The sequence below is a fragment of the Postia placenta genome (assembly GCF_002117355.1).
Source record: "Postia placenta MAD-698-R-SB12 unplaced genomic scaffold POSPLAscaffold_6, whole genome shotgun sequence".
Lineage (NCBI taxonomy): Eukaryota > Fungi > Basidiomycota > Agaricomycetes > Polyporales > Adustoporiaceae > Rhodonia > Rhodonia placenta.
In genome coordinates, this window is record NW_020169837.1 from 1,949,139 (window position 1) to 1,964,777 (window position 15,639).

A 15,639-nucleotide genomic window follows, 5' to 3' on the forward strand; every position below is an offset into this window, starting at 1 on the left:
TTCAGGTGAGATCTGGGTCGATATCATTTACACTGTTGTCAAAATGCCTTGTCGAGTTTGCTGCTTTTTCCACATTCATGACTTTATCATTTCAGTGCCATGAGGGCATCCGTAGGGACTATATACGCTCTCATAATCTTTTCTGGGATTTCAATTCTGAATGTGGAAGGTTGTATAAGGCGGTTTGAGCAAGTCTATGCCTTGAGCAACTCTATACCACCCATAGTATACATACCAGGATGATGGATGCGGCAACTTGCAAAGGAAGTTTGCAGGATATCGTCATGTACACATAATCTTACCCTTGTAAATATCATCAGGCCTGGTCACAAGTCGAATTGAAATTTGGTTATATTTGGTTATATTCTCTGAGGTTAGGTCTATATCACGTGCGGGCGCTCCGAGAAATCCCTGCCAGGTGAGCTGCATTTGCCCGCTTGCTCTTTAGCCATTTGCTGGTAAGCAAACAATACCTTGTCTTGGGCAACAACTGCAGTCTTGGCCAACCTGCAGTGCACTAGGTGGTGAACATGGGGGTGCTTCGCCATGTCTTGCCGACGTGCAGACTGCGTCTTGCTAGTCTTGCTGGACGATCATGGTCATGTACAGCCAGACGGAATGCTGCAACAGCCGCTGCAGTCGCAGAGAGGCCAGCGGAGGAGCTGCCTGCGGTAGAGGCCTACCCTCTCTCGGACCAAGACTTGCGAAGACTCAGGTTTCAGCGGAATATTGGCGTGTCCGCTCACATAGACTCGGGGAAGACGACTCTGACGGAGCGTATACTTTATTACACCGGGCGAATTCGTGAGATTCACGAGGTGGGTCCTGCACATTCTTGCTACTAACAGTTGTCATGACACGTACCTTGTATGCAGGTCCGAGGCAGGGATAATGTTGGGGCAAAGATGGACAGCATGGACCTTGAGAGGGAGAAGGGTATCACTATCCAGAGTGCGGCAACATTCTGTGACTGGGTAGCAACTATGCCTGCTACTGGCGAGCGGGAAGAATATGCTATTAACATCATTGACACACCAGGTGGGCGCTATATTCTTGTGCGGAGCTTTGCGCAGGTGTGCACCCACTTCAGGCCTGAACTCCTGGCCTTCTGCGTGAATAATACATGTCTAGCGGGTAGCACCTATAGCAGAGGGTGCTCGGTACACATCTGGACCGTACAAGCTTGCTGCACATCTTATGCCTCAGTAAAGGAATTATGTGAACTAACGATTACTTAGGTCACGTTGACTTCACCATTGAAGTCGAACGGGCTCTGCGTGTCTTGGACGGTGCCATCCTGGTCTTGTGTGCGGTTTCCGGCGTCCAGGTGCGGCGATTGCGGTCTTAACGCGAACCATTCTGAATTATTTGTCTGCAGAGCCAAACAACCACGGTTGATCGGCAAATGCGACGGTATAATGTTCCTCGGATATCGTTTATCAACAAAATGGATAGACCCGGTGCGAACCCATGGCGGGTCATTGAGCAAATTCGGACAAAGCTGCATATACCGGCTGCTGCCGTACAGGTCCCGATCGGTGTCGAAGACGAACTCAAGGGTGTCGTAGACCTCGTTCGGTGGAAGGCCGTCTACAACGAAGGCGAGAAAGGCAACAATCTCGTCGAGTCGGACGAAATTCCCGCAACGGTTCTGGAACTGGCAAAGGCGAAGCGTCGCGAGCTCCTCGAGCAGCTTGCGGACGTCGACGACGAGATAGGCGAGATGCTGATCATGGACGAGGAGCCGAACACGCAGCAGCTTGCTGAGGCGATTCGGCGAGCGACGGTTGGGCTGAGGTTCTCGCCGGTCTTCATGGGCTCCGCAGTGAAGAACATGTCGGTACAGCCGCTGTTGGACGGCGTGTGCGCATACCTGCCGATGCCATCCGAGGCTGACGTCGTCGCTCACGACACATCCCTGCCTACGGACGCGCCAATGGTACCCCTCGTACCAGCCTCAGGTGCCCCACTGGTCGCACTCGCGTTCAAGCTGGAGGAGGGCCGATTTGGACAATTGACGTACATGCGAGTTTACCAGGGTACCATGCGCAAGGGTCAATTTATCTACCACGGGCGCACGGGCAAGAAAGTCAAGGTCCCCCGCTTGGTGCGGATGCACAGCAATGAGATGGAGGTGCGTAGCCCGCCGCGATGGAGAACCTGGTCTGATGCGTGGCGTTGTACAGGACATTGAAGAGATCGGCCCTGGTGAAATTTGTGCTATCTTTGGTGTTGACTGTGCGTCCGGCGACACGTTCACTGATGGTTCGACGAGCTACTCGATGGTCAGTGACAACAACGGTGTGCAGACTATTGGCTAATATCATTCCCCGCAAGACCTCGATGTTTGTCCCGGAGCCTGTGATCTCCCTCGCTTTGAAGCCCGTCGGTCAAGAGACGCCTAACTTCTCTCGTGCCCTGAATCGATTCCAGAAGGAAGACCCGACTTTCCGCGTGCACATCGACAAGGAGAGCAAGGAGGTACGTCGCTCTTCATGACTCACTACGATTCGCTGTCGACATGGCCGCCGTAGACTATCATTTCCGGTATGGGAGAGCTGCATCTAGAAATTTACGTCGAGCGGATGAAGCGCGAGTACAACGTGGAGTGCACGACGGGCAAGCCGCGCGTCGCGTTCCGCGAAACGATCACCCAGCGTGCCGACTTCCACTATACGCACAAGAAGCAGACGGGCGGTGCAGGTCAATACGCGCGTGTCATTGGGTATGTCGAGCCGATGGAACCCGACCCGAAGACAGGCAAGGACGTTGCGTTCGAGAACTTCGTCATGGGTGGCAACATCCCGTCGAGCTATATCCCTGCGTGCGAAAAGGTGGGTTCATACGCGAAGCCGGCGACGCGCAGCTAACGCTTCCTGCAGGGTTTCTATGAGGCGTTGGAGAAAGGTAGCTTGTCGGGTAACCCGGTCTCTGGGTCACGGCTCGTGCTGCAGGATGGTCTTGCGCATTCAGTCGACTCGTCCGAACTGGCGTTCAGGCTTGCGGTGATTGGCGCATTCCGCGAGATCTACGCGAAGACGAAGCCGGTCATCCTCGAGCCCATCATGAAGGTCGAGGTCGTCGCACCGTCAGAGTTCCAGAGTGAGTGCTGTGATCGTTAGAATTAAGTGATGACTTACGCAGCATGTGTCCCCCTTACTTCCAGGTGCTGTTATTGGAGGGTTGAACCAGCGACGGGGCACGATCACGGACAGTGAGGTTCGCGAAGATGAGTTCACGGCCATCGCTGAGGTCGCGCTGAACGATATGTTCGGCTACTCGAGTCACCTGCGTGGCGTCACCCAGGGCAAGGGTGCGTGATAGAAGTCTGAACCCTTCCGTATTCTGCTGACGATCTGCGGCATTTACAGGCGAGTTCAGTATGGAGTACAAGGTCTGTCGACAATCCCCTCGCGGCATGCGTACCTATACCGACTGACCGCATCCCTACAGTGCCACCAGCCGGTGCTCCCGAATATCCAGAAGGAGCTCGAGGACGCGTACAAGAAGACGTTGCCACAGTCAAAAAAGTAAATTGAAACTTAATGGGTACTAATTTAGACGCGCTTTCGGTTTATCACTCAGCATTTCCTATGTTATGACATCACGCTCTGATCTGTAGATGAACTGATTTCTAAGTGTTGTTGCACGAGGCTAACGCGTTGATAGCGCTTGTTGTGGGTGAGTCTAGGTGCCACGTTAGTTCGACATATAACGCCTGTCTCGCGCTCGAATTGCGGCGCAATTAGCGACCGCAATTGATGTAGGGTCAGCGGCTTTTCAGTTGCGCTGTCATATACTGGCACGCCTTGCACCCTCTACTTTACTCGCGACACATTATATTTGACCCAGCAATCTCCTTAGCAAGTGAGATGCGTAAAGAAGCAGTTGCTTTCAACTTGACTGTCCAAATCGAACCATCGCGGATAGTGCGATAGCCGAGTTTCAAATGACAACGTCAAGACACCGCACGCTACCGCTGTACAAACACGACGCCTCGGTCTGAGAGATTGAGGTTTGATATAAAGAGGCCTGGGAGGCTTGGAGGGCGTGGGAGATCTAGTTATCCCCAAGTGAGTAGCAACTTACGGTGTGCGTCTCGAATACAGTCAACTTGTCATCTTTAACAATTTTCTTGCTATGCTGGTCGAGAAATGCTTCACCGGGCAAATCCACCAATACCGATTTCCATATTTGCTAATTCGTGAGGCAAATTTGCTAGTCTTTTGTGATACTCAATCGTGCTTATGCGAGCAACAAAGATTAAAGCTCGGCTCTGAGACTCCTCACTGAAATAGCGGTACCGACTTGAGGGGACAATGATGTGGATCGGAAATGTTAGAGCAAACGCACTGCATTCTTTCCCTTCCTTCAGACATGCCGGCGATGCTGGAAATTCCGCATACTTCGCTCATAACAGGTCAGAGGTGCGCAAACGTTTTTAATTCCGAAGACGATGCACAGATTGTCCAATATATACCATGATTGTAAGGGGCACCGGCGAAGCGCATACCAAGCATGATCGCAGATGAGACATTACATGCTCTTGATCCGATCGATCTTCATGGGCATTTCGGGTTTGCTACTCGCACCTATTGTCGGATACTGGATTTCTGCCGAGTTCCAGACAATGTCCTTGGTGGATAGCGAAAACGTGAACGACGAAAGCAGCACGGCCAAGACAACCTCTGAGAATCAAATTGTCAGACAGTGGGGAATTCCAGAAGACTGAAGTACGCACTCATCTCCGTCTGAGAGAACTTGAATCCGCTGTAATCCTGGTGAGCGAACCGCAAAAAGCGCAAAAATCTTGGAAAACTTACATGCAGGCACTGCCACCACCTAGGAAGGTCATCCTTGGAGGGGGATCATTTCAGCAAGTCTGTTATATTGCAGACGCATGATCACCTACAAGTGCGAATACACTCCTGGAACGCGCGCTGCATTGACAGTATCTGGCAGAGGGGCAAGCCAGCGCTCGGGCTTCCACACAGCTGCATCAGGACCCCACAACACTGGGTTTCTGTTGGACGCAAGGATACCGACGATCACTTCCGTTCCTTTAGGCACAGGAATCTCGCTCATATAAGTACCATCCGTGCCGCGGATAGGCTGGGAGAGTGGCATCACAACGTCTTCCCGAGTTCTAAGAAACAATTACACGATCGGTCCCAGCACCGAGCTTGTCGCAATCGTCCTCTGCGTTACTTACTTTCTGTTGACAATAGTGACAGGAGCATGACTAATGCAAGAATCAGCGGGAATGCAGATGCAGCAACACTAGATCGTGAGATCACTCACAGTCGAAGCGTTTCGCGGCAGACGGCGTCGAGATACGGCAGGTCGACCAATGTGTCATATGGGATCTCCTGCTCGCCGCCCTGAGCCTCCAGAATCTCTGCTCGCAACTTGTCCTGCACGTCGGGGCGTTCTGAAAGTAGCTGCAGTGTATGAGCGAGAGCGCCGGAGGTAGTATCCATGGCGGCGAAGATGAAAGTCCTATGCGACTCTTCAGCACGATACATTTATTGCCCTGGCGGATGGCTACGCACGACATTTGACCCAACAGCTCATTCTCTGAGAGGCGATCTTCTTCGGACGCAGCCATGTTCGCTTGCACTATCGGGGCAATCTGTAAGTTGTGGCCCCCCTGCCAGGGTGATGCGAACTCACTCAGTCTACTGAGAATATCTTTGCCTTCACCCACTTGATTGAGCACAGCCTCATCGCCTTGGGCCAATGCCTGCTTCTTCTGCTCAAAGATACGCTTCGAATGGGCATCCATTGCATCGCTAATCTCCCTCATGCGTTGCAGACGCGTACTCGGGATCAGTTCGAGGATATGTGCCTATCTTCATAACAAACGGCAGGAGGGGTCGGTACATTCTCAACGTGAACGCCGTGGGTCTATGGGGTGTTCAATTAATACGCATACCGCATATTCGACGGAGAGGAACGATTGAACATACATCAGTGCCTTGAGGGCCTCTGCGTACGCATCGGCCTTGTCTCGAATGAGTGGATCAAAAGAGTATCCAAGGCCGGCTTGTCCGACAAGTTCGAGCGCTGTACGAGCCATCCAGTCAAGAATATCGATGTCTTGCGCTCCACTGTCTACACGGGATGCGATGGCGTCCGGAAGCTATCAATAACGCATGAGGCGGTTGCAGTATCGCATGAAGGCTGAGTAACTCACATCGTGTGTAATCCTGTAGAATATCGGCATCATCTCTCGCATGTGACCGACGGAGAAGACAGGATTCATGAGCTTGCGCTGTTTGCGGTGGCGCTCCCCTTTGAATGAGTGTGAACGCGAGTGACTTCCTAAGTGTTCAAAGCCGGGTCATACCTTGTGAGGTGATGAGGCCGTCACCCACCAGGAGATGAGTACTCCTGTCTCAAACGTCAGCATAATGTAATCTTTTCCAGTGTCAACCACCTACATCATCGTCTCATCACTGCGTTCATAAATGTATTGGTCCTTGATAACGACACTAGACAAGGCTACTGGGTCAAACACAAACAGCTGCTTGCTCTGAAGGATCCTGGTTAGCTTTTCGATGGTATGGTATCATGAGGATACCCTGGCATACACCGTATGATCCATGGATCTTGACGACGCCGTCATATTTTTCATTTAGGTCTTTGATGAAGTCCCAGCCATTGCGGTCGTATAGCTGTGGAATGTTACCTGCAGCACATTAGCGGAAGACAATGAGCGACGTGATGTCAAATCGTGAATAAATACCGTTGGCAAATGAGAGTGCGGGCGGGCCAGGAACATTATCCAGGGGTGACTTGAAAACCACTCGTACAAGAATGTGCCGCGAGATCCGCAGGATCAGATATATCAACACGAAGCCAAGTATGTAAAACATCGGCTTGTCTGTCGGGATGTGGGTACGACACTGCGCACAAGGATAAACTGGTCGAAACATCGCAAACAAGGAACACAATATATACAACAGTTGTAAATCCCGATCACGGCAAATAGAGGAGCAGAGAAGCACAAATATTCACACCGTTGTGAACATAGGCCGCCCGCTATGATACCTCCGCTGCATGTGGTTTAATCTGTCGTCGAGACCCTGTGGCTGCGGTGGCGCACCAGTCAGACCTACAATGTCATCGGAGAGGAGTGAGCCGACAACTTTGAAAGTTGTCAGCGTATGCTACAAGCACCACAAATATTGAAGCGCAATTCTCATCGGGCCTGCTATCCTGCTTCCTCTCGAACTTGGGGCGCGTGTCACCGTCAGCGAACGCCATTAGGGTAGGTAGAGATTCTGAGGTTGACTTCGAGTAGGTCTTAGCTGACATTCCGTACTAAATCTTGCGCCTCTGTCTGCGATCAAGGGTGTACAGTCAAGGATTGGACTTCATACAATTTTATTCCTAGAATGTATTATGTGGTGAAGCTTGAATGTCCTCACAGGCTCATCTGCGGGAGACGGAATTGTTCAGCTCCCAAAACTAATGGACAACCTGATTGATTATCGGATTATGCCGCACACCAGGCTCGGTCATCGACTGAGGCGCAAAGTCCAATTGAGATTTGCTCGAACGATCAAGCTTTCGAGGGACATTCACAGATCCCTCCGAGGCGCCATTGTGTGATCGGGGACAGTGTCGCGTACACTTCGGCCACTGGCCGAAGCTTGGAAATCAATGCGGAATCCGAGCTGAAACTTACTTGAGATCCGCCTTGGAATCTGCACTGCGCATGAGTACCTCGGTCCCCATAAAGATTCTAGATCGCTTTCGCGCTGGCTGTCGCAGTGACCGAGTAACAGCGAACAAGACCTCGAATGGGCAGTGCATGCAAGGCTTGATCTTTTGGTCCAGAGTCAGATTGAATAACGATTGAATAGCCCTTTGATCTTGCCAATTCAGAAATTGAACGAAGACTGAAGAAATTGGAAACAAAGGAAAGATTGTTTACATAATCGACTTATATCCAATCTTTCTTCCATTTTAGGCATCAAGGTACCAATCAGGCTGATTCACTTTTCTTTCAATATTTGTATAGTTTGGCCAGACAATCCTTGGCGCACTCGCATGTCGTGGAGGTAAGTAAGAGACAGTTGTAACTTGCAACCAGGGCTCACTTTCTAGGGAGGCTGGAATCTGATATCCGCAGCAGCTAAACCTTATGCCTATTCTCGAACAATGCGCGTGGCGCGAAGCCGCAGCGCCACAGGTAACAGCCGGTCCTTCTGACCTTACACCTCTACGCCCATGTCTTCAATGGCGCGCAGATACGAAGTCTATACAGGAGAGGATGACTATGAGGTGGTAAGCGGATTTGCGTATCACGATGAAGAAGTTACCATAGCGTCTGTCCCTCCATCTCTTATCTACTCGTAAGATACTGATCTGTGGGGCAGCGTCATGGGTGCCACTGGTTCCGGCAAGACTACTGTAAGCGATATACAAGAGGCATGTCTTGTCTACTGAATGAATGCAACTGCTGTAGTTCATCAACACCGTCAGTGGGTCTCACCTCGCGGTCGGCGACGGCCTGAAGTCCTGCACGAACAGTGTGGAACTGTCACAATCGTTCATGCTAGCCGGACGCACAGTCAGGCTGATAGACACACCCGGCTTCGACGATACCAATCTCTCAGACACAGACATTTTGGTCATGATCGGGGCGTCTCTGTCCAAGATGTGCGTATCCACCCACGCTCTCGGCTCTCGACATTGTTGCCTTAGAATCGTTGACGTCTGCGCACAGGTACGAAGAGGGCCACAAACTTAGTGGCGTCATATACATGCACCGCATATCCGACTTCAAGATGACCGGGATGTCCCGGCGAAATTTCTCCATGTTCCGGAAACTCTGTGGCGACGACACCCTTCGGAACGTGATCATCGTTACGAACATGTGGAGCGAAGTGAATGCGGAGCGCGGTCTCGCACGCGAGGATGAGCTCGCTACCGACGACATGTTCTTCAAGCCCGTCCTAGACAAGGGCGCGCGCATGATGCGCCACGACAACTCCTACCAAACCGCAGCAGATATCCTCAGCCAGCTCGTTCCTAACCGCCGTCAGACGCTATTGATCCAGCGGGAGCTGGTAGACGAAGACAAGGACATTGCCGAGACCACGGCTGGTGCGGAGCTCGCGCGGGACCTCGAAGAGCAGACGCGTAAATATCGCGAGACTGTTCGTCAGCTGGCGCTGGAGCATGAGGAGGCGCTTCTTGCAGAAGACATCGAGACGGTCAGAGAGCTCGAGGAAGAACGCCAACAGGCCGAGATCAAGGTCGAGACGATCGAGAAGAAGAAACGCGACTTTTCTGGCACATGGGCTGTACTGGCAACAGTCGCAACCAGCGTTGCTGCCGCTGGCCTCATGTACATGGCCACTGGACGCGTTTCGATATCCCGTAGTAGGTCTCCGTCTCCGTCGCTCAAGTAAGTGTCGTATGGCCAGCAGAATCGGTTCTGGATTGTCTCGGGTTATGTTTGGGCATCAGATCATGTCACGTACGAGGAAGAAATTCTTTTCTGTGTTGGAGTGTACAAGCCCTTATTCAAGATTTCAAGTACTGTACTACACCATGTATACGCAGAGTACAGCAGTCTATATAACGCACTAAGGTCTCATGGAACTCACGAAACGACTGTATGTCATGATTTACCACATGGCAAATTGACAGTCGAAAGGTACGAACTATGAAGGTTTTGGCGTAAGATCCAAAAACCAGAGCCACTACCCCAGTGGATTGGAGGTCCACAGCAACCGCGATGCACGGAATGACACGGCCGTAGAGGCAGTACTCGTCTCACACAGACAGACGCTACAATATGATAGAATTAGCGCATCACTAGCGTCCCGCGTATATTCGGTCATGTGGAAGTTCTAGCAGGATTGCCACATCTTGACGGAATCGACGACCATGGCGCGGTCCTCAACGTTCTGCGGCCATGTCGCCGACCACGTCGCCTGGGCCTGGGAAAAGTCGTGCATCGCCGCTGCGTCTCCACGTCAGTCACCGCAAGCTACGAAGTATTCTGAAGAGAAGCACGCACTGTCCGAAGCATCGAGCCAGGGCTTCCCTCCGACGCCGTCCGGGAACCACCCGTTCGTGCCGCCCACGGCGACATTCATGATCAGGTAGAACGGCTGGTCGAACGGCGCGACGTTGCGCGTGCCGTTCACCCACGGGTCCGGCATCGCGATGTACTGCGACCCGTTGAGGACCGTCTCGGGGAAGTCGCCGCGCGCGAAGAACGGCTCGTTGAAGGACAGCTCGAACATGTGGTGCAGGCGCGTGTCGACGTACATGCGGATGAACGTGGGCGTCCACTCAACTGCGTACGTGTGGAATCCGTCTGCGAACGTCGAGCGGCGGTTCGTCCACCAGCCGTACGTCTTTGCGACGCCGTTCAGGAAGCTGAGAGGGCCCCAGTTCAGCGACGAGCGCACGTAGTTGACGCCCCTGTTTCATCATATGAGCGTTTCGGCGCAGCAGAGTAAGGAGAGAGGCACGCACTGTGCGCTGTAGTCAACGCCGTTCCCGCGCGACTCCATGATGTCGATCTCGCCCGACGCCGGCCAGGGCCCGTACGTATCGTTCACAGGCAGCATCCACAGCGCTGGCCACAGCCAGTCTCCCTGGGGGAGCTTTGCAACAATCTCGACCTTGCCATATTTGATGCTATGGCTGTTGCGCGTCGTGATGCGCGCACTCATGGCGGGATTGATGACGGTGCCGGTGGTCAAATTGGACCTGACGCCGCAAGCGGTGCTGTTCGCGCTCGTGCAGCCAGTGATGTTGTACGTATAGCCGTTCATGACATTGTCGTGCCCGATGACGTTGGATGTCAAAGTGGGCGCGATGTAGAGCCTGCCGTCCTGGACGAAAGAGTTGTTGCTCGAGTCGGTCGTCATTTCAAATTCACCGTTGCTGCAGGATATCCCGATCCGATCAAATCGAGGGACGTGCTCGAAGCGGGAAACACGCACCCAAACCCGCCCATCTGGACTTCTCGCGTCCAGGTGTTCTCGAGGTCGAAGGTGTTGAAGTCGTCTTGCATCACGAGGCAGAGGTTGCCAACGCGGGGAACTTCCTTCCAGCCAAAGTAGCACCGCACTGCCCCGCCGGCGATGCCTAGGAAGGCGACTACCCAAGTGACCCAGTATGACACGCGGGAGTACGTGTCCTTCTCCCCGATCCAGGGCTTCTCCAGAGGGCCGGTGAGCATAGTAGATCGAGCGCGTTTGACGGACACGCGGACGTTTACTTCGTCATTCCCATACGGCGTAGTACGCTTTGGGAAGGCGGGCGGGGGCGTGAACGACCCGCGGTTCTGTGCGTCAAAGTTTCGAAGCAAGGAGGGTGAGGTGCTATGGCTGACGCCACTGTCCAAGGACATGATGGAACGGCGCATTGCGAGCAGCTGATCGCGGGAAGGGGGACTACTAGCGTGGCCGCCTAACGGTACGGAATGCAGTGTCTCGATACCTGGAAGGGATCGGTTCGCGCTGAATCCAGCGACGCTGGTGGGCTGAGACTCGGAGAAGAATTCAGCGATGACTTCCTGAGATGTATTAGCACTAGACCCCTCTGGGTCGCCGAAAGGGTCGCCACCCCTTCCCCCTACAACTCTTACGGCATGCTGAGTTCCGGGCACGTTCCTCTGTCCCACTGGGTTTGTCGGCGTGTGACGAGAGCGGGACATCCTTTGCGATACAGATAAAGAGCGACGGAGGAAAGGAGAGTGGGATGCTGGGCAGTCCTATAGAGGGACCATGCGATTCGCGACAGCTCTGCAGGTATAAGTATGGACAGGGGGGAAGAGTGCTTCTTGTAGCGTCACGCAAGAGTCCAGACAGCCCGCACTGACTATCCGGAGAGTCATCTCATTGAGCTTCCGCCACCGGCGATACCTATTGACACTCCAGGGATGGATGCTAGCATTGGCTTGGCAGAGTGTGGCGTCAGGCAGGTAGTCAGCCACGATCGCGGACGTCGAGCCGTCCGGTCAGGACAATCACCGCTCGCTCCGTACCTTCGGGCAGCAACAAGGGACAGCCGCCCATCGACACGCACCCGCGTCCTCGACACTGCAGTGAGCGACCGAAGTGCATTACCACCAGACCTGCCTGTTTGCGGTATCTTGGGTCTAACTTGGCCGGGAGTATTGACCTGCGATGTCTGCGGAGGAGTCAAGCTCCGGCTGGGACGGACTGAGGCAGCACAAAAGCGTTGTCAGTGTCAGTCGCGATTACATGATCTATCTAGAAGGAAGCTGAATGGAAGCTGAATCTGGCAAGGGACGCTCCTTGATGCAGGAACCGGCGCCCACGAGTCAATCGGAAACGCCTTGTTGACATCGCTAGCGCATGATAAGGACAGTAGTTGTACTTCCAAAATTTCTGAGAACGTGCTTACCAGCGCAAATTTCTGAAAAAGCATAATCTCCGAGGAGGAGATCAGGTATGGCCGCATCAGTTAAACCCCACATTCCCTGCACAGCCTTAATCTTGTCTTGGCCTCTGGAATCAAAAACGGCCTTACCTTTGCTCTTTAATTAAGCTAAAAATTACCTCACTTCTTGAATCAAGGAACATTCAGCACGGTAAGTTGCTCAAGGAAAGTCGGGGTTTCACTGATGACTGCCAAGCTACAAGACCACAAAGTGGAGCTCGGAAGCAAGATGGAGAGATTGAGATCTTCTCACGGATTTGATGGATCTACGCTACGCTCGCACGCTCAGACACAGCCACGATGAAAGGCCGTGAGTATTTACTAATAGTATTCACCTCTCATCATATGGGTGGTGCTGATGAAGTGCGTCGGTTTTGCCAACGGAAATGCGAAGACCACTGCCTGAAGCCCAAGGAACTTGGACTGCCACTTTGTCAAAAGTACGAAGCACAAAGATGGAAACCCAGTGTTCCGACTCACCACCTAGTCGGGCAGTACAGTTTCCAAATCCGAATCAATACAATCAACCTCGAGACATCCGACATCTCGACAGCGGAGACGAGCCGGAAACACGGCGCAGACAGCATTCGCTGACCTGTCTCGGTCTTCCACGTCGTCGCCGTGACGGAGAGCAGCGTTGTAAGCCGTGTGGCATAGCATCTGGTGCCAGTGCCTGATCGCGTCGCTTGGCCCTGATCCAGAAGCGACCCGCCAAGCGCAATTGAGCCAATTTGGGCCCGAGACCCTTGCGAACATTTGTTCTCCGTGCGTTGTGCGGAAATCGGTGTATTTGTGTGCGCTGATGTGTGGTCGCAGTCATCTTTCCGCCGAGCCAGGGACGCACACAGCGCCTTTGTCAGATCCTATGCCGCTTCCACTCGAACATGCCCCCGCCAGGGCTCAACAAGTATCGGGTGGCGCATATATAGAATGGCATCTGGCGGTCGTCGAAGGCGACCGCGCCTTGAACCACAAGCGAGCGCGAGCCCGTGCCATTCCTTTTGTCTGCTTTGGGGTCTCCGCTAATCGCCATGGACTACGACGCATACGATGCCCTGCTTCACCACATCTTCAAGCAAGTAAGCAGTACTTTGTTCATGTCCCATCTTCGTCGCTGATTCGGGCTTGATGCCGCGCAGACCCAGGGAGACGCGTGGTTCAAACCCTCCGCGGAGAACGTCCACGCAGGCGTCTGCTTGCGAGTCGATTCTGGTCGCTTTCGCGTCTTCCCATACGAGAACCTGCACCTCGAACCGTTTGAGGCTGCCGTCAGAGCGCTCAACCCCGTCGTCGCTGTCAAGATCCGCAGCGCTGCCATTCACGCCGCGCTCTCCACAACGTATGAACCCGTCTGTAACGTTGGTCGTCGACTGACGTGTGTTTATATTCTGAGCACAGTCAGCTGGATGCAGACGCCATCTTTGTCGATGTGGATACTCGTATCCAGATCTTGGATTCGATTGCATTCCTGTCACGTGCAGACAGGGAACAGTGTGCTGCCTTCATCGTACGTGGAATCATGGTCTATCATATCATATCTCACTATTCTGACTCCCGTCGTACAGCGTGACGAGCGCGTCCTCGTGGTCTGGTCTTACTCCCTCGACAACATCATCTCAACATGCCGCGACTTTGACGAGAAGTTGATTCAGCTCGCCTGGAAGCACCGGTCCGCCTTCACCTCGCTCGCCAGCTCGGCGGTGGCGTCTGCCAATGCATCTCACACTAACCTCAACGACTGGTCGAGGCAGCCTGCGATCAACGAGAAGGAGGTCGCAGCGCTCGCCAAGGAGAAGGAGCTCCAGCCGAAGAGGAAGAGGAGCTGCAGGCTCGGCTACTTTGTGTCGGACAAGAACGACGTGGAGAAGACGGCGCATGGTCCTTCGCATCGGCCCGTCCGCCTGTTTGCACCCTTCTACTCTGGCCTTGCTGCGGCACTTTCTACTTGTACGCCGTCATCATAAGGCCTTATGACTGTTGTACTGACGTCCGGCTCGTAGTCTTCATTGCCAGCGGTGTCAGTGTCATGATCCAGGAGACCGTGCTTGACGACACCTACACTCGCTTTGTGCTCCTTGCAACCACCCCGCTGCTGTTCTGTGTCTCGCTAGTATGTGCCTGTCCATCCTTCAAAGCATCAAAGCATTTATGTAGTGTCCATACGATGTGCAGTTCTTCTCGCTGCAGATCGTCACTAATGTTTCCTATGTGTGCGTGCGCCCTCTCGTGCGTGTTGCTATGCATTCGCTCATGATCTGCCCGCAGACTCGGTCCTGTGGCGCAGTTCCATGAGAACTCGAAGTACTACTCGGCTATTCCTCCCGCACCAAATAAGGACGTCGATGCGAATCTGCCACATATCACCATCGAACTCCCGGTGTACAAGGAAAGTCTGAATGAGGTTATGTACGTTTCATTCACATCCATACGTTGTGTGTCCAGGCTGACGACGCTTCATCACCCGCGACGCCAGTGCGCCATCGGTGTACTCCCTCAAGAAGGCAATGCAGACATACGCCCGCCAGGGCGGCACCTCCGCTATCTTCGTCCACGACGACGGTCTACAGCTTCTTCCCGAATCGGACCGTGTGGCGCGCATCGCGTTCTACGCAGACAACAATATCGGATGGGTGGCACGTCCTGCGCACGACAACGCGCCCGATGGCTTCAAGCGCGCGGGTCGGTTTAAGAAGGCATCGAACATGAACTACGGGCTCGCGCTGTCGCTCAAGCTCGAGAAGCACCTCCTAGCACTCGAAGCGGAGGCAGCGTCGCGCGGCGGCGAGGATGCGCTCACGGAGGACGGCGAGTGTCTGGAGGACAAGGCAATGAACAAGGCCATCGAGGAGACCTTCGAGGAGAGTGGGCACCGCTGGCGGCCGTGGGCGCGCAACGGCAGGTCGCTGCGCGTCGGCGAGATCATCCTGATCGTCGACTCGGACACGGTCGTGCCTGAGGACTGCCTGCGCGACGCGGCGCGCGAGCTGTACGAGTCGCCCGAGGTAGCGATCATCCAGCACGAGTCGGACGTGATGCAGGTAGCGCACCACTACTTCGAGAACGGGATCGCGCACTTCACGCGGCGGATCAACAAGTGCATCTCGATGGGGTGTGCGAATGGGGAGGTTGCGCCATTTGTGGGGCACAATGCGTTCCTGCGGTGGTCTGCGCTACAGGATGCGGCGTTCGTCGATGCTG

General features: G+C 53.7%; 5 protein-coding genes across 5 annotated transcripts in view; 3 read left to right on the top strand and 2 right to left on the bottom strand.

Annotated features, from left to right (window-relative positions):
• Positions 1-546: 546 nt before the first annotated feature.
• Positions 547-3,621, top strand: POSPLADRAFT_1065998 (hypothetical protein; the record flags this gene model as incomplete). Its single annotated transcript, XM_024482030.1, has 12 exons — positions 547-598; positions 631-818; positions 876-1,038; positions 1,239-1,327; positions 1,379-2,134; positions 2,187-2,285; positions 2,338-2,481; positions 2,535-2,834; positions 2,883-3,102; positions 3,167-3,313; positions 3,372-3,394; positions 3,454-3,621. The coding sequence occupies 12 exons, from the start codon at positions 547-549 to the stop codon at positions 3,532-3,534; spliced, it is 2,262 nt and encodes a 753-aa protein (XP_024339847.1). The 3' UTR covers positions 3,535-3,621.
• Positions 3,622-4,536: 915 nt separating this feature from the next.
• Positions 4,537-6,878, bottom strand: POSPLADRAFT_1056401 (hypothetical protein; the record flags this gene model as incomplete). The annotated part of the gene is made up of 14 exons (XM_024480767.1): positions 4,537-4,688; positions 4,742-4,770; positions 4,824-4,856; positions 4,913-5,146; positions 5,213-5,242; positions 5,302-5,499; positions 5,553-5,619; positions 5,674-5,848; positions 5,936-6,142; positions 6,197-6,294; positions 6,350-6,393; positions 6,444-6,535; positions 6,594-6,691; positions 6,749-6,878. 14 exons carry the CDS (start codon positions 6,876-6,878, stop codon positions 4,537-4,539), a joined length of 1,587 nt encoding a protein of 528 aa, XP_024339848.1.
• A 1,510-nt stretch (positions 6,879-8,388) lies between these two features.
• Positions 8,389-9,164, top strand: POSPLADRAFT_1084043 (hypothetical protein; the record flags this gene model as incomplete). The annotated part of the gene is made up of 3 exons (XM_024483023.1): positions 8,389-8,421; positions 8,477-8,670; positions 8,738-9,164. Coding segments are annotated over 3 exons (654 nt in total), but the record flags the coding sequence as incomplete, so codon positions are not given.
• Positions 9,165-9,539: 375 nt separating this feature from the next.
• On the bottom strand, positions 9,540-11,750 carry POSPLADRAFT_1181115 (glycoside hydrolase family 16 protein). Its single transcript, XM_024488810.1, has 4 exons — positions 10,977-11,750; positions 10,504-10,917; positions 10,040-10,449; positions 9,540-9,982 (listed from the first exon to the last, which is right to left on the bottom strand). The coding sequence occupies exons 1-4, from the start codon at positions 11,690-11,692 to the stop codon at positions 9,870-9,872; spliced, it is 1,653 nt and encodes a 550-aa protein (XP_024339850.1). The 5' UTR covers positions 11,693-11,750; the 3' UTR covers positions 9,540-9,869.
• A 1,661-nt stretch (positions 11,751-13,411) lies between these two features.
• POSPLADRAFT_1181117 (hypothetical protein) overlaps positions 13,412-15,639 on the top strand; it is a gene marked incomplete at its 3' end in the record, with an annotated part of 6,729 nt that continues 4,501 nt past the window's right edge. The window contains exons 1-7 of the mRNA XM_024488811.1: positions 13,412-13,520; positions 13,581-13,780; positions 13,840-13,948; positions 14,007-14,388; positions 14,442-14,551; positions 14,596-14,651; positions 14,707-14,847. Of these exons, the coding sequence (XP_024339851.1) occupies positions 13,473-13,520; positions 13,581-13,780; positions 13,840-13,948; positions 14,007-14,388; positions 14,442-14,551; positions 14,596-14,651; positions 14,707-14,847 (1,046 nt within the window). The 5' untranslated portion in view covers positions 13,412-13,472. The remainder of the gene's footprint in view (positions 13,521-13,580; positions 13,781-13,839; positions 13,949-14,006; positions 14,389-14,441; positions 14,552-14,595; positions 14,652-14,706; positions 14,848-15,639) is intronic.

Coding starts and splice junctions, on each gene's coding strand:
- POSPLADRAFT_1181115 (XM_024488810.1), bottom strand. CDS start 11,692: ATGTCCCGCTCTCGTCACACGCCGACAAACCCAGTGGGACAGAGGAAC. Junction 10,918..10,976: donor GTCCAGATGGGCGGGTTTGG/GTGCGTGTTTCC, acceptor GATATCCTGCAG/CAACGGTGAATTTGAAATGA. Junction 9,983..10,039: donor CTGGCTCGATGCTTCGGACA/GTGCGTGCTTCT, acceptor GTGGAGACGCAG/CGGCGATGCACGACTTTTCC.